At 40.6% G+C, this 20,857-nt stretch overlaps 1 protein-coding gene across 6 annotated transcripts in view; it reads right to left on the bottom strand.

Moving 5' to 3' along the window:
• LOC124046529 (serine/threonine-protein phosphatase 2A 56 kDa regulatory subunit epsilon isoform-like) overlaps positions 1–20,857 on the bottom strand; it is a 72,217-nt gene that overhangs the window by 37,048 nt on the left and 14,312 nt on the right. For 4 of the 6 annotated variants that reach the window (XM_046366986.1, XM_046366984.1, XM_046366982.1 and 1 more), the window contains exon 2: positions 20,775–20,857. This exon is cut by the window's right edge and continues 81 nt beyond it. In XM_046366986.1, the coding sequence (XP_046222942.1) occupies positions 20,775–20,857 (83 nt within the window). Of the gene's footprint in view, positions 1–14,107; positions 14,258–20,774 lie in introns of those variants that run through there. The other 2 variants (XM_046366987.1, XM_046366988.1) reach the window with 2 other exon arrangements.

Genomic DNA, 20,857 nt, shown 5'->3' with positions numbered 1-20,857 from the left:
TGCCTGCGCTTAGCTCCATTGTTTTTTTTATCCCGAAAAAAAAAATCCAATCCTTAAAGATTACAAGCATACCCATGACATGATGCAGCCACCACTATGCTTGAAAATATAGAGGTGTAGAACTCCGTAATGGTGTTGTATTTGGCCAAAACATAACACTTTGTATTCAGGACAAAGAAATGTATTGCTTTACCACATTTTATGCAGTATTACTTTAGTGAATTGTTGCAAACAAGATGCATGTTTTGGAATATTTGTATTCTGTACAGGCTTCCTTTTCACTCTGTTGAATACTTGACTCCTGACTTTTCATTTTCAATTCATTTGTAAAAAAATTCTAAAAACACAATTCAATTTACATTATGCGATACTGTGTGTAGGTCAGTGACAAAAATCTAAACGTAATCCATTTTAAATTGTCTAAAATAATAATTTGGGAGGGGGGGGGGGGGGGGGGGGGAATCCAAATTGTGTTATAGCCTTAATTTAAAATTGGATTAAATTGAGATTTTACAGTGCCGTGAAAAAGTATTTTCCCCCCTTTCTGATTCTCTCTATTTTTGGAACTGAATGGTATCAGATCTTAAACCAAAACCTAATATTAGATAAAAGGGGAACCGGAGTATACAAATAACAATTAAATAAATAAGTATCCATTTTATTAACAGTTATGCAACACCCAAATCTCACGTGAAAAAGTAATTGCCCTCTTACACTCAATAACTGGTTGTGCTACCTTAACTGCAACCAAATGCTTCCTGTAGTTGTTGATCAGTCTCTCACATTGCTTTGGAGGAATTTTGGCCCAAACTTGCACGTAGAGCTGCTTTAAGTCAGCAACATTTGTGGATTATCAAGCATGACCTGCTCGTTTCAAATCATCCCACATCTCAATTGGGATTAGGTCTGAACTTTGACTAGGCCATTCAAAACCTTCAAATGTATTGCTTTTTAAACATTTTCATTATTTGATTGTGTTTTGGATCATTGACTTACTGCATGACCCAGCTGCGCTTCGGCATACAGATGGATGGCCTGACATTCTCCTGTAGAATTCTGATACAGAGCAGAATTCATGATTCCTTTTATTACGGCAAGTCGTCCAGATCCTGAGGCAGCGAAGCATACCCAAACCATCCCACTACCACCACGCTTAACCGTTGGTATGAGGTTCTTACTGTGGAATGCAGTGTTTGGTCCTATTATACCTAGCGAAAACCAATCAGGACAACCAGTCAAACGAAAGTCAGTTATATATTTCTATGGCAACAAATCCTTCAGAACTAACTTGCTCCAGGGCAGGCTAACTCAATTTAGCTTGAATGAAGTGAGAGTTGAGGATCAATGAAATTAGATACCCTCCCTCTCGCAAAGATTGTGTCATTGTCCTTAGGGGATATGTTAAATGCATTCAGTTGTACAACTGATTAGGTATACCATTTCCCTTCATTTTAGGAAGACAACTGATTAAATATTTAATTTAAATGATTTTTCTATAAATATTAAAAAACAGTTCACTTGACATTTAGTAATGACAGCATTTATTTTTCCAAACTGTAGACAATCCATAGATGGTAGTTCCCATTCAAGTAAAGACTGGCAGCCATTGCGAGCATACGAGTTTAACAGGCAAATTATCAGGGTTAGGTCACAAAACCCATCTATATCTATGGATTATGTCGACAGCCACAACTCAACAAGCTATTCCACAAATAGAAGGAGCGATAGGAGTGGAGAAAAGTGGGTTGTGTTTGCACTGATAAGCACACCAAAGATCGCATTAACGATAATTTAATAAAAGACGGTACTTCTAAATGCCTAATTCACACCACAGCCCGATGAATTTGAAGCTCTCTCAATGAAAGAAGTGTTCAGCACAAATGAAAATGTGGCACTCGCCCATGAGATTGATGCTTCAACATTGCCTCAATGAAGAGTTCAGAGTTGGACTAGCCTGAGTAGAGCTAGCATGCTTCGTAGGATACCCCTCTGACGTAGTACACCAAACCACAATGAACAAACCTACACATGACAGCCCTGCCCACAACACAGCACACATTGTCCACCCAGCAGTGGGAACACCGCTCAGCTGACCACAACAGTGCCACACATGACAGGGAGCACAGCCTAGAACGGCATGGAACGCCTAGAACGGCATGGAACACCCAGACTTGGCAAGCAGCACCATTCAGATACCAGCTCTACCATCTCAGGTTATTACAATACTGAGTATGTTTCTCTGCCCAGGACACAGCCCAACACAGTACAATCCAGAAGTCCAATGTGTAACAAAGTATATATTTAGTAGTGGAAAATAGGTGGGAGTCCAAGTCTAACCCATCCCTGCCAGACTATCCTAACACAACCCTGGGCTGGGCCCTGATTCACACCACTGAAGATAAAGCATTCAGCATGTTTAAATCCCAATTTTCCCCAATAAACTACATAGGAAAGGTCAGCTCCATGTAAACATTTAACCCATTTCTGTTGTATCCCATTTGTGCATCTCTGAGTGAAGTTCTATCGATTCCTGGGGTCCTTAATTGTTTTGATGTGTATTGTAGCTATTTAAGCAACCAGAAATACAGCTGGTATGACGATGCAAAAGTAGTCCAACTGTGCTTGAACAGCAAATGGTTTCGATACACATTGAAAACCGAATCTATAGAACATTGCTCAGCACTTACACAAATACGGTGAAACTTTCATTTAAAATGACATTGACATTTTTCAGATGTCAAGCCCATACCAGCAGAGCACAGCAATCCACAGCACCCTGCCCATAGCCCAGCCCCGACTAGGTCAGCACAGGGAGTTGAGCTCAATCCAGTGCAGTGAACTCTAGAAATCTGACAAGCCCCAGCACAGGGATGGGAGCATCATCTTAGCTCCCGTTGCAGACTAAATGAAGACACTGGTGTTATATTAATGTGGAGAAATCTGAGCTTCTCAAAGATGGAGAACGAGAGTAGTTTAACAGTTCACCACAGGAAATGTTCAAAGTTAATGTGATAGTCACTTAAAGCTATTGAGCAGAGTGCAAGCCTATACAGAGAGCTCACTCATCATCGCCACAAACAGGGTCCTTTCATAGGACACATCTACTGATGAGACTGGAGCCTCTGGGACATCATGTACTAGAAGTTGTCTCAGAGACATGGACTCACTAAGATGCAACTCCACTGCATGGTGATATAACTCCAACTCAGCCCGCTGTCTGCCATTTAACCGGACTAAAAAAGATGGGTTAAACAGAGAGACCTGCAGGCTGGGAAAAGCAAGAAGCAAAACGTAGAAGCAACATTGCTAAGTAAAAGTACAGGTACTCATACTGAACTGTTTGGTACGGGGACCTCGGTTCGGTCCGCACTGTGAACCCGAATGAATACGTTTAAAAAATGTAAAAGATAAAAACACTAAGCCTATAGGCTATGCCTACTAGAGGTTGACCGATTATGATTTTTCTACGCCGATGCCGATTATTGGAGGACCAAAAAAAAGCCAATACCGATTACATCGGACAACTGCATTTATTTTTGTAATAATGACAATTACAACAATATGGAATGAACACTTGTTTTAACTTAGTTCAATTTGGTTTAAATAATGCAAAAACAAAGTGTTGGAGAAGTAGAAGTGCAATATGTGCCATGTGTGTTCCTTGCTAAGAACATGAAAGCTGGTGGTTCCTTTTAACATGAGTCTTCAATATTCCCAGGTAAGAAGTTTTAGGTTGTGGTCATAGGAATATTTCTCTCTATACCATTTGCATTTCATATACCTTTGACATTTGGATGTTTTAGGCACTTTAGTATTGCCAGTGTAACAGTATAGCTTTCGTCCCTCTCCTCAACACCTACCTGGGCTCGAACCAGGTAACAGCCAACCTAAACAACAGCCACCCTCGAAGCATCGTTCCCCATCGCTCCACAAAAGCCGCGGCCCTTGCAGTGCAAGGAGAATAACTACTCCAAGTCTCAGAGCGAGTGACGTCACCGATTGAAACGCTATTAATAATAATAATATAATATATGCCATTTTAGCAGACGCTTTTATCCAAAGCGACTTACAGTCATGTGTGCATACATTCTACGTATGGGTGGTCCCGGGGATCGAACCCACTACCCTGGCGTTACAAGCGCCATGCTCTACCAACTGAGCTACAGAAGGACCACCCATACGTAGAATTATTAGCGAGCACCCCGCTAACTAGCTAGCCATTTCACATCGATTACACCAGCCTAATCTCGGGAGTTGATAGGCTTGAAGTCATAAACAGCTCAATGCTTGAAGAGCTGCTGGCAAACGCACAAAAGTGCTGTTTGAATGAATGCTTACGAGCCTGCTGCTGCCTACCACCAGTCAGACTGCTCTATCAAAATCATAGACTTAATTATAACATAACACACAGAAATACGAGCCTTAGGTCATTAATATGGTCAAATCCGTAAACTATCATTTCGAAAACAAAACATGTATTTTTTCAGTGAAATACAGAACCGTTCCATATTTTATCTAACGGGTGGCATCCATAAGTCTAAATATTCATGTTACATTGCACAACCTTCAATGTTATGTCATAATGACGCAAATTAGGTCGCAACGAGCTAGGCGGCCCAAACTGTTGCATATACCCTAACTCTGCGTGTAATGAACACAAGAGAAGGGACACAATTTTCCTAGTTTAATATCGCCTGCTAACCTGGATTTCATTTAACTAAATATGCAGGTTTAATAAAATATACTTCTGTGTATTGATTTTAAGAAAGGCATTGATGTTTATAGATAGGCACATTCGTGCAATGATTGTGCTTTTTTCGCAAATGCGCTTTTGTTAAATCATCACCCGTTTGGCGAAGTTGGCTGTCTTTGTTAGGAAGAAATAGTCGTCACAGTTCGCAACGAGCCAGGCGGCCCAAACTGCTGCATATACCCCGACTTTGTTGCACAGAACGCAAAGGTAGTGACAATTTCCCTAGACACAATTTCCCTAGTTAAAAGAAATTCATGTTAGCAAGCAATATTAACTAAATGCAAGTTTAAAAATATATATTTGTTTTTTTATTAAGAAAGGCATTGATGTTTATGGTTAGGTACACATTGGTGCAACGGCAGTGCTTTTTTCGCAAATGCGCTGGTTAAATCACCCGTTTGGCGAAATAGGCTATGATTCAATGATAAATTAACAGGCACCGCATCGATTATATGTAACACAGGACAAGCTAGATAAGCTAGTAATATCAACCATGTGTAGTTAAATAGTGATTATGTTAAGATATTTTTTATAAGATTACGTTTAATGCTAGTTGGCTCCTTGCTGCACTCGCAAAACAGGTAGTCAGCCTACCATGCAGTCTCCTCATGGAGTGCAACGTAATCGGCCATGGTCGGTGTCCAAAAATGCAGATTACAGATTGTTATGAAAACTTGAAAAATCGGCCCTAATTAAAAATCGGCCATTCCGATAAACCGGTCAACCTCTAATGCCTACACTGCATTGTATGCCATTGCCTCAAGTAAATCTGAGCTAAAAAAAAAACATTAGGCCATTTCGTTAAAACAACTATAGCCTATGCGCACGTAGTAATCATAATTCTCATCGTAACTGGTGTATTTAAAACTATCCTTTTGTGAAGCTCAGCCGGGAAATAGTTCTGTACAATGGCGAGTGGTGGAGTCGATAAACCAGAATTGGAAGATCCTACATCATTTAAATCTCCAGTTTGGGAACACTGACTTCAGAAGATTTCCACACCGATGGATAAAAAGTTTACAGCATGTCGCCACTGTTCAGAATAGCCTATACAGAGTGGCGCATGTAAATTGTTGTCGGCCAATCACAAGTAATCAACAGGGCATTACAGTCAGGGCTGCCATGTGAAGCAAGGCAGGAGACCATCAATGGAAAACGGAATTAAAAGTTAAATGAGAAGGATACACTACAATGACGCACACAGAGACACACAAAGTCCCGGGCCGTGTGTGTGACTGGCTGGTCAGGCTTGAGTTACGGCTGCAAGAGAGAGTGAGAGGCTCCAACAGATGGGCCCAGCAGGTGACCAGGCCAACACCTTGCCAGAGACTGAAGGTCGATATGTACTGTATGTATACAGAGAGAGGCAGACCATCACAACACAGAGGGAGAACCACACACAGTCTCCATAGTCTCTGAGCTGCAGATAAGACACCCAGCCAGGTAAGGGTTAGGGAGGTGCGTTTGAGTGAGAGGATTGCGCTCGTCTCGTATAGACCGGTCGTACATAAAATATAGGTTGCGGCGTGTCAGTAAATGTATCATTAATTACCGGAATTGATTTGGCCAAGTGCAAATGCATTCTTCAGTGCGCTCTCTACTTAGCAGCGGTGTCTCTGCTCAGTTTGGCAGCTGCACGAGTGGGTGGGAGATGCCTGTGTGCTTCGCGGTTTACTGGATCTTCTAAAAATCGTCAGTTATCTTGAAGATCACTCTGCGATCTACATGCTGCAGATGATGCGTTGTCAGCCACTGACTTGTCATTCCCACTCTCCATCACGGTCATCAAATGGATTCAAGCTGGCCACAAGTTCAGACAGATCAATCTCGATGAAGCGCAAATACAGAGACAAGTTTCTCTTGGCTTAAAACAGAAATAATGAGGAGCACCCACAATGGGTTTTGTGCGGGGAAGTGCTTAGTAATGAGTCTCTCAAAATTAACAAATGAAAACATCCTGACCAAACATCCACAGCATGGCGGTAAACCCAGGGAGTTCTTTCAGAACAGGACAGAATGCTTCAGGAAACAGTGCTTCGACCGTGGAAGAGTAAGTCAGCTAGCAAGGAAGGTATTGTCGTTGTCATCTTATAACCGGTGATAAGCAGCAAGGAGGGAGTACTCCCTCTCATAGTAGTAGATGAGAGTTTCTCTTTTTAAAAATCCCCATGTAGCTAGCTAACGTTAGCCAAAGCTAGCTAGCTACTGATGGTGCAACCCTAAGTAACAGTACATGAGACTGACCAGCTCAAAATGGTCTTACATTTTTTACAGTTTTTTTTTTACATTGGATAAAAGTAGAGACTCAGAGCTAGAAAATGTTAACATACACTACAGTTGAGGAAGAACCTATGTGGAGTGGAGCAGCGGTCTAAGGCACTGCATCTCGGTGCAAGAGGCGTCACTACAGACCCTGGTTCGATTCCAGGCTGTATCACAACTGGCCGTGATTGGGAGTCCCATAGGGCAACGCATAATTGGCCCAGCGTCGTCCGGGTTAGGCTGGCATAGGCCGTCATTGTAAATATGAAATGACTTGCCTAGTTAAATAAAAGGTTTAATAAAATGAATGTTTTGGTACTACTACTAGAGAGCGCTTCTTGATCTACACCCATTCAGCATCATTCACACCCTCTTAAGCTTTAGCCCCGCCCATCTCTTTAAGGATTGAGTTGAGTGTTCTGTACTAACAGCAGCAGTCAAGCACCCAAGCTAACTTGCTAGATACTTCCAGAAACAAATGAGAGAAAAGCTCACTGTACATTACTAACCAAAGTAGAGCTGGTTATGCTGCTAAATTATCCAGAGCGTTCGTGACTGCAACTGTGCTATCAGGTTGTCCATTCGTAAAATCAGAGCGTACACTGGACCCTCTAGCCGATGTGTAGGGTTGATCCATTGGCTAGCTTATTAGGTACTTCCAAACAGAAATTAGAGAACACCCCACTCTGACCATTTTAGTCGCCCTAGCAGAGCTGGTTAGGTTGTTATGTAATCCAGAGCGATGGTGACCAACTGTGCTGCTGGCAATAATTTAATAACTCTATTTTGCCAATGTTTACTGACACCGGTCATGTTCAATGGGTGTTGAGCGTTCATAAATTCGTCAGTTATTCTGCGCTCTGGCACAGTCAGACGAGAGTAGACATAGAAACACACCCGAAATGGTTACTTGCATAGTAGAGTCTTTTAACTTCTTGGTGCCAGGGAGGTAGTATTTCCACATCCGGATGAAATGCATGCCCAAACTCAGCTGCCTGCTACTCATCCCCAGAAGATAAGATATGCATATTATTAGTAGATTTGGATAGAAAACACTCTGAAGTTTCTAAAACTGTTTGAATCATGTCTGTGAGTATAGAACTTATTTTGCAGGCGAAACCCCGAGGACAAACCATTTCGATTTTTTTGTTTTTTGTTACTCTTTTTAATGGGTTTTCATTGGGAATCCAGATTTCTAAGGGACGCTCTTGCAGTTCCTACCGCTTCCACTGAATGTCAAAAGTCTTTAGAAATTGGTTGAGGTTTTTCCTTTGTGTAATGAAGAAGTACGGCCATCCAGAAGGAGGGTAACTTGAAGTGTACTGTTTGATAGAGGCACGTGACCAGAAAGCAAGCTACAGTTTGTTTTCCTCCTGTATTGAACACAGATCATCCCGTCTTCAATTTTATCAATTATTTACGTTAACTTCTTGAGTGTTGGGGGCAGGATTTTTGTTTTTAGCTAAAAAATATACCCATTTGAAACTGCCTATTTCTCAGGCCAAGAAACTAGAATATGCATATAATTGCATATAATTGATTAGGATAGAAAACACTAAAGTTTCCAAAACTGTCAGATATTGTCTGTGAGTATAACAGAACTGATATTGCAGGCGAAAACCTGTTGAAAATCCAACAAGGAAGTGCGGTTTTTCCTGAAAGCTCTCTATTCCATTGGATGCCTTGCATCCATTTAAAGGGATATCAACCAGATTTGTTTTCCTATGGCTTCCTCAAGGTGTTAGTCTTTAGACAGTTTCAGGCTTTTATTTTGAAAAATGAGCGAGAAAGATCACATCGCGTCACTGGATAGCTGGGTGTTCAGAATTTTGTTTGCGCAACAGAGTGGAGTGGGGCAGCAATTGTTTCTACCGCTCCTATTGAAAAAGCTACAGTCCCGGTTGATATATTATCGATTATATATTTTAAAAACAACCTGAGGATTTATTATAAAAAACGTTTGACATGTTTCTGTGCACATTACGGAAACTATTTGGAATTTTCATCTGTGATGTCGTGACCGCTCGAGCCTGTGGATTTCTTAACATAACGCGCCAAACGAATGGAGGTATTTTGGATATAAAAATAATCTTTATGGAACAAAAGGAACATTTATTTTGTAACGGAGTCCTGTGAGTGCAAACATCCAAAGATCAAAGGTAAGCGATTTCATTTATTGCTTTTCTGACTTTCGTGACCAATCTACTTGGCTGCTAGTGTTTGTAATGTTGTGTCTACTGAGAGAGATGTTCTTACATAAACGCTTGTTATGCTTTCGTCAAAAAGCTGTATTGAAATCTGACACGCCAGGTGGATTATCAACCAGCTAAGCTGTGTTTTACTATATTGCACTTGTGATTTCATGAAAATTAAATATTTTTAGTAATTTAATTTGAATTTGGCGTGCTGCAATTCAGCAGATGTTGATGAAAATGATCCCGCTAACGGGATGGGTGTGTCAATAAGTTAAAAAAAATACCTAAAGTTGTATTACAAAGGTAGTTTGAAATGTTTTGGCAAAGTTTACAGGTAACTTTTGAGATATTTTGTAGTCACATTGCGCAAGTTGGAACCGGTGTTTTCTGGATAAAATGTATATATATTGACGGAGTTAATTGAACAAAAAGGACCATTTATGATGTTTATGGGACATATTGGAGTGCCAACAGAAGAAGCTCGTCAAAGGCATGAATTATATTTTTATTTCTGAGTTTGGTGTCGCACATGCAGGGTTGAAATGTGCTTCTCTTGCCTCCCGGGTGGCGCAGTGGTTAACCTGTTACTCCTACCACCTACTTTTTCGAATATTCTGTTAAAAATCGCGCAACATTTCAGCACCCTGCTGCTCATGCCAGGAATATAGTATATGCATATGATTAGTATGTGTGGATAGAAAACACTCAGACGTTTATAAAACTGGTTAAATCACTGCTGTGACTATAACAGAACGTGCGTTTCATCGAAAAGTGCAGGAAAATCTGATCACTTAAAATGGAAATAAATATCCATGCACCACGTCCAGGAACTGTTAAAGGTGAACCGAATTAAATGAGGCCGAGGTTGCAGTACCTACAGCTTCCACACGATGTCTAGAGTCTTGTCATTTGCGTCGGCTTTGATTCTTGGTCAAACCGAATCAAGGGAACCGATTCCCTCCGGTCTCTGACCGGATGTTTTGGTTGAGATTTCTCCTGACATTTTTTCCAGACGGACACCTATAGAATTTACATCGCCTCCTGATGAATTTTAATCGCTTATTAACGTGTACTAATACCTAAAGTTGCATTACAAAAGTATTTCGAAGTGTTTTGTGAAAGTTTATCGTCAACTTTTTTAATTAAAAAAATGACGTTACGTTATGAAACGCTATTTTTTTTGTTTATCACACAGTCTTCATAGATCGATATCTAGGCTATATATGGACTGTTTGAATTTGGCGCTCTGCATTCTCACTGGCTTTTGTAATCACATTTACAGACAGCATACAAGTTTGTTATTAAGATACATGAAAGTTCACATGTTCCAGAAGGCATTTTTATATAGTTTCCGTTCAAACGGTTCTCCTGTGAAGTAGTGACCCGCGACATACGCCTAGTTTCCTGAAATGGGCCACATACAAAAAATGATCAGGCCTATTATACATCTTACTCTAGAAATGATTGATGAAAACAAGTCTAGGTTGGAACTGTTGCTGTTAAAATACAACTAAATAATTTAATTCTGAACTGGAATGAACGCATTGAAGCAAGATGCTATTTTGCGGCACACACTCACCGTTCTGGATTGCTTATCTACAGCAGGAAGCGGTCTCCTGCCTAACAGAAAGCAGTAGATGTTCTGGTCCTGTTTGGCACCACATAACTATGCGAGTCAGGGCTCTCAACACGGGCATACTTTTAAAAAACAAGTACAGAAACAGATTGAATGCTAAGCATGACCTCAGGGTTGCACTGTCAAAAACTGAGCCCAGAATAGACTTGTTGAAAACTTCAACCAGCCACACACACACACACACCTCTCATTAGGAGTGTGTGTGTTTTCTGGTCTACATCTGTGTGACGTGATCAGTTTATTTAAGTTCAGAATGAAAATAATGATTTTTTTGTATTTTAACAGCAACAGTTCCAACCTAGAAAGATGTGTTTTTAAAAATGGGGAAACATTTACATGAAATGCTATTTATATGGGTATTTCATTGTTATTTGTCTACATTACATTAGTTTCAGGCATAAGGGCAATGAAATGTACAGATATTTATGTTTTTATAAGCTTGGTGCCCAGTAAAACACAATTTCTCATTTGGGTCGCAGGCTGGAAAGGTTTAAGAACCTCTGGCCTAGTTCAAACACCCAACTGAACCACACATCCCCCTTTGCAACAGGATTACAATTCTCACCTGAGCCCTTTGTGTGCCCCTCTTCGTATCATTCTCCTCTCTACATTGACCTTTCTATATAATAAAATACCAAAGCAGATCGGATTTTTTTTTTTTATAATTCAGTCAACCACTATACAAATGAATGACTAGAGTAAATGTTGATACAAGCCTAAATATTTGTAATATTTTCAGCTATTTGCCCATTTATGTGTCCTCATATGGAAGCTTCCCTGAAGTATCATTATGAACTGTTAATCATTGACTGATGTAATCATCCTATGCAAACTTGGATCCCCACTATGGTAACACTATATGACCAGTCAATGACATTTGTTAACTTAGGCCACTGAAAGCATCTTAGGCATTGTAAAGCAACTGTTCATTTGTTATCACTAATAAAAATCACATCACCTCTTAGTAGAGAACATTTCACTGCACCTTAGGGCTGGGCGGTATACTGTATTTTACGATACACGAGTATTGATGCGCCTGATGCGTAAAAACTGGTTTGGGTTTTTACGTTACCTTCTATAAAAGGTATTTGAATGTTTGGTTTGTTAAATGTGATACGCCGTGTGTAACGTCCATTTTTATAGATTACTTTAGTCATCCCTCTCCGCTCTCTCTCTCCATTCTCAACACAGATCTACAGTAGACCCGCTCCGTCACACAAGTTTGCACGGTCAATGCAGCACGTGCAACAACGTTAATGACAACAACGCTGTTTTCACTTTTCTTCTTAATATAAATCCACTGGCGTTCTATAATTACACTATTAGTTTGTGTTTCTTACATCTGCAAATGGCTAGTTTGTCTTTTCTTAGCAAGTTGGGCCTAAATTGGTTTGGCCGCTAATGCTAATCGCTAGTTAGCTGGCTAGCTAGCTAATAAATGTACTGAGTCAGAGCAAACGTAACTAGCTATATATACACTGCCTGGTGTAGATACCAGTGATGGTGTAGAGCTAAATCAGTATGTTTGTGCAATAGTATCTTCTAAATCAAAGAATACGTTAAGCGTGAATGTGTTAGCTACATGAAGTAGCTAAGAGAAAACATTCAATCTCGCCAAAGATTATAGGGTCCCCTAGGAAACAACATTTGTTCGTACCCTGTCACAATAGCTTTTCCTCCTCTCGTAGCATCGTTGTACCATTAGGTGCAAAAACTCTATGTACCCAGTTGCTGCCCACTTTTTGGAAGCGAACCACGACTTCGTCCTTACGTTGTATCGGCATTGAACACGTCACCCTCCCTAGGAGAGCAGGTGACCATGACAATTCATTTTTTAAACGAGAGGCTGCCTGGATATTTAATTTAAAGAGCTTTGCTCCCTTCGGTCTCAACGTCGACTTTGATACAAAGCCATTCTTGCGAATGTGACTGCTATACATTGTAAATGTTTGCAAGCTTATGTAGCCAAATTGTATCTATGATTGTATGCTACCCATTCATGTGTTTTATATGTTCAGTTTATATCTGTAAATAACCATTGCTATCAAGCCACAACCAGGCATGATTACAGACACCTATGTGTGTCCTTTGAAACTATATAAACTAGTGACCCGCAGTGTTTGTCATTATACCCTGATGACAGCTTGTCTTTCAAAACATTGGTTATGAAATTATTGCATCTGAGCTCCTATAGTGTGCAGCACTCCTTTTCTTTTTCCAAGTGTTCCACTCCACTAGCCAGCATCTCGCCTGAACAGGTGTGTGTTTCTTTCACCTCCACAATAACTCTTCCTGGCATTTTTCATTCGTTGTCACGTCAAACACTATATTTATAGCACACACAATTATATTCTAACTGTAGAATTTGAACAATCATTCCATTTCCATGATTACAACAGTTCACACAAGTATTTTCTCTAAATCGTGAGTCAAATAGTAATTGCAACATTTGGTTAAAAATAAGGCCTAGATTGTTTGCTTATATTGTGCAGCTCTAAGTGGCAATGTGGAAATAACCTCAAATTAATACAGGAAGTTGAGAAATTGATCATTTATTTTTAGTTTAAGATTAATTAAACAGAATAAATCAATCAGAATGGAGAAAGACCCATTGAAATCACTTAGAATGTATGTGTTGCCACCCTAGGGTGATATGATATTTTGGACATATAGTCCAGTCCTACTACAACTATCCAGTGTATGTGATAAATATGTTTCCTCTCCTTTCAAAAAGGCACTCTAATCTAGGGCTGTCCCCACAAAGGTTCTCTTTATACACAGCAACAGCTGAGGGGCAGCGAGATCTGGGAAAATCACATAGCAATCATTCCACGAGCCATAGGCACCACACTATGCCCTTAACAAGCACAACTCTGAAAACACCTGCAAGCAGCAGCCTTGCCTGCAGCAACACCTGCCTGGCTACCACAACATCCTCTGGCAGACAGACAGCCAACAGGAGAGGAAGGTTGCTGTGTGGCAAACAGAGAAGCTACTGCCCATCCACAGTACGACTCACCTCTACACCAGCACTCCTTCGAGATGCTTGCTGTACAGGTAGATCCACCTTTCTCCTACATCCCACTTAAAAGCTCAGTCAAACCCTCTTTCATTCTTTCCATTGTCCATCTCTACTATAGCCTAGTATACCATGTCCCTCTGCCATTTCCACTCCATTCTCTCCACTCAGCCCCACAGACAGACCAGCCCTGCTGGCCAAGTCGTAGAGGGCACCTAGCAGGCCAACTAAGGCACTCTTACCCCCAGCAGCACCACGGACACTCACTCAAGCAGGTTTCCGTACCGCTGGAGAATCCATCAGCCAAAAATCTTTCACAAAACATATAAAAACATGATTGTGTAAAAATCAGTTTGTTGTTGTAGTGGGCCCACGCTCTCGTGCTGCTTGTTTGGAGCGAGTCGGTCTGGAAGTCTAAAGAAACACCTCGTGGATCAGGTTACCCCTGAGGGGAGGGTGTGGAGGGGGCATGGGGCAGCGCCCAGGAAACAGCAGTGGGGGGCTCTACGGCCGGTACTTTACACCCACCCCACACCATGTTCCAGTCTTCATTCTATTTCTGCTCACGTCTTTTTTAAATTCTGCTCACGAGGTCAGAGACAGCGATCCAGCATACGTATTACACAAAGACGTGGTCCTAAAAACAGGCATCTCCCCAGCTCTCTTCCTTAAAAAAAATATATATATAAAAAAGGTGCAATGCAGTCTTTTATCTCAATATAAAATCATTTCTGGGTAACATACGTACCTTACTGGGATTGTTTTCAATTAAAAATGGTCAAAAAGAAACAATTAGCTTCTTAGCAAAGAGCAATTTCTGAAGCAAGAATTAAGCTAGGACATGTCAGTGGTCTGAGTGGGGAGGGGAAAACAAAAATTGGCACAGCGGTTTGGAACTTATTGGTCTATTAACCAAGGCAAGTCACCTATCCCACCAAAACAAGCTGTCATTTCAGGTGGTCTTTTCAAACAGCTCTTACACTAAAAAGGGCATTAATCATTATTTTCCCAACCTCAGTGTGGAAATATATTTAAAACTCAGGAAAATCAAGTTTGACTGCTTTTAACCTTTAACATTGGCATCACTCCACCAAGACTTCAGTAAAAAGAGGAAAGAGGGATTCTCAACTTCATCTAGGAAATGTGGAATGAGGGAAAAGGGTTTGCCCTGACCTGGCCAAGTGTTGGAAACTCCTCTTCCTCCCTCTGCCATGGAGCATTAGGACACACTAATCCTTTCTCCAGGCACCATGTTAGGCTCATACTACTTCTTTCTCTATCACCATCACCATCCCTCTAACTCTCTGTGTAGTGGCTCTTAAAGAACTACCACAACAAAACTCCTGACTTGCACACTGACGGAGGCATCCATAACGGGAACAAAACATCTAGGAATAAAAAGGTGCTCTTGTTGAGGACATGGGCTCTGCAGCCTAGCAAATAAAAATGTGTATCATTGTTGATGCGGAGTGAAAATCTGTCTCCTTTCCACTTTCAAGAAAACTCAAAAGAACTGAAACATTAAGAGGTTCTGATAAAGTTCCAGGAAAACCATATAATTTCCCTGGCTGTGACTAGCAGGTGAAGTCTGATAGGCCTCCTTCCCAGTCTCACCACTCTCCAGAGTACAAAGTAAAGCACTCTGCCCCTATGGGTCAAAGGTCAGTCAGTGGATGATTAAAGAGGGCATGTGGCGGAGCAGCGTGGAGGGACAAGGCATTGCCAGTCTCCACAACCTAGTTGGATAGATTAACCCAGGCCCTGCAGCTCAGCTAACAGACCACAACACACACACACCATTTCAATGCATTTAAACTCTGCTGCTGCATTTCACTGGTCCCTTTAACTTGCCCTAAAAGAGTATTATTTGAGACAACTTGCTGGAAGTTAATAAACCACTGGACTCCTAGATCTACATCTACTTGGTGTGCTCCTTTGAGGAGTTATAGAAATGGAGGAGATTAGAGGTAAAAAGCTGTCACTAAAATGGAATCGGATATATTTATTTAACTTTGGCAGAATTTTCACTTTTGGATAAATAGCGTGCCCAATTTCAACTTCCTGCTACTCATGCCAAGAATATAAGATATGCATATTATTCATAGATCTGGATAGAAAACACTCTGAAGTTTCTAAAACTGTTTGAATCAGGTCTGTGTATAACAGAACCTATGTAGTAGGCAAAACCCAGAGGACTAACTGTTCAGATTCCCCCCCCCTCTCTGTTCACTATATTGTCTTTGCCATTGGATATTTAATAGGAACCCATTTTCAGTTCCTACCTCTTCCACACGATGTCGCCAGTCTTTGGAATATGCTTGAGGTTATTCCTTTGTTCTATGAAGAAGTAGGCCAACTCGGAACTGGGGACACATTTGTGAGTTGCGGCGCAAGACGTGAACAGCAGTGCTGGTTTGGTTTCGTTCCTGTATTGAATACAGATTGCCCCGTCTACAATTTGATTGATTATTAACGTTTAAAAATACCTAACATTGTATTACAAAAGTAGTTTGAAATATTGTTGCAAAGTTTATAGGCAACTTTTGAAATATTTTGTAGTGACTGTTTTTGTAAGCCGTTTTTTTCTGGATCAAACACGCTTTATAAAATGGACATTTTCGATATATATGGACGGAATTAAAATCGTACAAAAGGACCAATTGTGATGTTTATGGGACATATTGGAGTGCCAACAAAAGAAGCTCGTCAAAGGTAATGCATATTTTATTTCAGCGTTTTGTGTAGCGCCTGCTACGCTAGCTCCTTTGTTTACTGCTGGTGCAGGCTATCAGATAATAGCTTCTTATGCTTTCGCCGAAAAGCATTTTTAAAATCTGACATGTTGGCTGGATTCACAACGAGTGTAGCTTTAATTGAGTATCTTACGCGTGTGATTTAATGAAAGTTTGAATTTTATAGCATTTTATTTGAATCTGGCGCTCTGCATTTCCCCTGGCAATTGGCCAGTTGAGACGCTAGCGTCTCCCAGACCCATAAGAGGCTAAAAAGGCACTCACGCAAAGATGACAATCTTTCCGTTTAATCATTTTGAATTATGGCCAATATATTTGCACCTTCTATCATGCAGGTGTTAATATAAGGACATAGAGGGTATACACTAAGAGAACAAATCATTAGGAACTAGAGGTCAACCGATTAATCGGAATGGCAGATTAATTAGGGCCAATTTCAAGTTTTCATAATCGGAAAATCAGTATTTGGCCGATTTTTCTTTTACACCCTTCTTTAACTTGCAAGTCAGTTAACCTGTTACTCCTACCCCCTACTTTTTCGAACATTCTGTTAAAAATTGCGCAACATTTCAGCGCCCTGCTACTCAGGCCAGGAATATAGTATATGCATATGATTAGTATGTGTGGATAGAAAACACTCAGACGTTTATAAAACTGGTTAAATCACGGCTGTGACTATAACAGAACGTGCGTTTCATCGAAAAGTGCAGGAAAATCTGATCACGGAAAATGGAAAAATATATCCATCCGCCACTTCAACCCATTGTTATAGGCGATCGACATTAAATGGGGCTGAGGTTGCAGTACCTACAGCTTCCACATGATGTCAACAGTCTTGTCATTTGCCTAGTCTTTGTTTCTTGGTCAAACGAACAAGAGATAGGCTTTTTCTTCAGGTCTCCGACCGGATATTTTGGTTGAGATTTACCCAGGCAGTATTTCCAGACGGACAGCTATAGAATATACTTCGTCTTGTGATTAATTTGATCGCTTATTAACGTTTACTAATACCTAAAGTTGCATTACAAAAGTATTTAAGTGTTTTGTGAAAGTTTATCGTCGACTTTTTTTATTTTAAAAAATGACGTTACGTTATAAGACGCTATTTTTTTCGTTTATCACACAGTCTTCATAGATCGATATCTAGGCTATATATGGACCGATTTAATCGAAAAAAAGACCCAATAGTGATTATGGGACATCTAGGAGTGCCAACAAAGAAGATGGTCAAAGGTAATGAATGTTTTATATTTTATTGTGCGGTTTGTGTAGCGCCGACTATGCTAATTATTTTGTTTACGTCCCCTGCGGGTCTTTTGGGGTGTTACATGCTATCAGATAATAGCTTCTCATGCTTTCGCCGAAAAGCATTTTAAAAATCTGACCGGTTGCCTGGATTCACAACGAGTGTAGCTTTAATTCAATACCCTGCATGTGTATTTTAATGAACGTTTGAGTTTTAACTAATACTATTAACATTTAGCGTAGCGCATTTGCATTTCCAGATCTCTAGATGGGACGCCTGCGTGCCAGGTAGGAGCAAGAGGTTAATAACACATTCTTACTTTCAATGGCGGCATTGGAACGGTGGGTTAACTGCCTTGTTCAGGGGCAGAACGACAGATTTTTACCTTGTCAGCTCAGGGATTCAATCTTGCAACCTTACAGTTAACTAGTCCACCGCTCTAACCACCTGATTACATTGCACTCCACGAGGAGACTGCCTATTACGCAAATGCAGTAAGTAGCCAAGGTAAATTTGTAAGTCGCTCTGGATAAGAGCGTCTGCTAAATGACTTAAATGTAAATGTAAATGTAAGTTGCTAGCTAGCATTAAACTTAACTTGTAAAAATAAATAAAAAAATCAATCATAATCACTAGTTAAACTAGTAATATCATCAACCATGTGTAGTTTTCTAGCGTGTCCTGCGTTAAATATAATCTATGCAACTCGGGGATTATTTAAAGAAAGCGCATTTGCAAAAAAAGCACAATCGTTGCACGACTGTCCCTAACCATAAACACCAATGTGTTTCTTAAAATCAATACACAGAAGTATATATTTTTAAACCTGCATATTTAGTGAAAGGAAATCCAGGTTAGCAGGCAATATTAAACTAGGGAAATTGTGTCACTTCTCTTGCTTTCATTGCACGCAGAGTCAGGGTATGTGCAACAGTTTGGGCCGCCTGGCTCGTTGCGAACTAATTTGCCAGAATTTTATGCAATTATGACATAACATTGAAGGTTGTACAATGGAACAGGAATATTTAGACTAATGGATGCCACCCGTTAGATAAAATACCGAACGGTTCCGTATTTCACTGAAATAAACATTTTGTTTTAGAAATTATAGTTTCCGGATTCGACCATATTAATGACCAAAGTCTCGTATTTCTGTGTGTTATGTTATAATTAAGTCTATGATTTGATAGAGCAGTCTGACTGAGCGGTGGTAGGCAGCAGCAGGCTCGTAAGCATTCATTCAAACAGCACTTTCGTGCGTTTAGCCCGCAGCTCTTCGCAATGCTTCAAGCATTGAGCTGTTTATGACTTCAAGCCTATCAACTCCCGGGATTAGGCTGGTGTAATCGATGTGAAATGGCTAGCTACTTAGCGGGGTGTGCGCTAATAGCGTTTCAAATGTCACTCGCTCAGACTTGGGAGTAGTTATTCCCCTTGCTCTGCAAGGGCCACGGCTTTTGTGGAGCGATGGGTAACGATGCTTCGAGGGTGGCTGTTGTCGATGTGTTCCTGGTTCGAGCCCAGGTAGGAGAGGGACGGAAGCTATACTGTTACACTGGCAATACTAAAGTGCCTGTAAGAACATCCAATAGTCAAAGGTATATATGAAATACAAATGTTATAGAGAGAAATAGTCCTATAAATAGTATATTAACTACAACCTAAAACCTCTTACCTTGGAATATTGAAGTCTCATGTTAAAAGGAACCACCAACTTTCATATGGTCTCATGTTCTGAGCAAGGAACTTAAGTTAGATTTTTTACATGGCACATATTGCACTTTTACTTTCTTCTCCAACACTTGGTTTTTGCATTATTTAAACCAAATTGAACATGTTTCATTATTTATTTGAGGCCAAATTGATTTTTATTGATGTATTATATTAAGTTGGGGCGGCAGCGTAGCCTAGTGGTTAGAGCGTTGGACTAGTAAACGGAAGGTTGCGAGTTCAAACCCCCCGAGCTGACAAGGTACAAATCTGTCGTTCTGCCCCTGAACAGGCAGTTAACCCACTGTTCCCAGGCAGTCATTGAAAATAAGAATGTGTTCTTAACTGACTTGCCTGGTTAAATAAAGGTTAAAAAATAAATAAAAAAAAGTTAAAATACGTGTTCATTCAGTATTGTTGTAATTGTCATATCAAATAAAAAATTGTATTAATTAATCTGCTTTTTTTGGTCCGCCAATAATCGGTATCGACTTTGAAAAATCATAATCGGTCGACCTCGATTAGGAACCCCTGCTCCTTCCTCACACTGACCAGGTGAAAACTATGATCCCTTGACGTCACTTGTTAAATCCACTTCAAATCAGCGTAGATGAATGTAACGAGACCTGTTAAAGATGGATATTTAAGCCTTGAGAAAAGGTGTGTGTGTGCCATTTAAAGGGTAAATGGACAAGACAAAAGATTGAAGTGCATTTGAACGAGGTATGGTTGTAGGTGCCAGGCACACCGGTTTGAGTGTGTCAAGAACTGCAACGCTGCTGTGTTTTTCATGCTCAACAATTTGCCGTGTGTATCAAGAATAGTCCACCACTAAAAGGACATCCAGCCAACTTGACACAAATGTGGGAAGCATCAGAGTCAACATGGGCCAGCATTCATGCGGAACGCTTTTGACACCTTGTAGAGTCCATACCCATACCCAGACGAGGGACTCAAAAACTCGCTCACACACTGGGATTGGCCCAGGCTTTCATGAAGAAATGACCTGGCAGAACTGATGAGCAGGAACTAGGCTGACTGCTCGCTTCCCACCATGCTGGTATCGACATTTACTACTAAAACACACCACCACAACACAACACTCACAGGTTAGCACTACAGTTGTGATGTTTGGTTGAGAGGAGGGTTAGGGGTAGAGACTAAGTAGTAGAGTTGAGGTAGTTGATATTAGATCCTTACCCTTGAGCAGGGGCAGGGGCGTGAGCTCGATGGTTTTGCCCTGAGACCGGAATTGGGACGAACTCTGCGATCGCTTCTGCTTG

The sequence above is a fragment of the Oncorhynchus gorbuscha genome, linkage group LG10 (genome assembly GCF_021184085.1).
Source record: "Oncorhynchus gorbuscha isolate QuinsamMale2020 ecotype Even-year linkage group LG10, OgorEven_v1.0, whole genome shotgun sequence".
Taxonomy (NCBI): Eukaryota; Metazoa; Chordata; class Actinopteri; order Salmoniformes; family Salmonidae; genus Oncorhynchus; species Oncorhynchus gorbuscha.
This window is presented reverse-complemented; position numbering and strand designations above follow the sequence as displayed.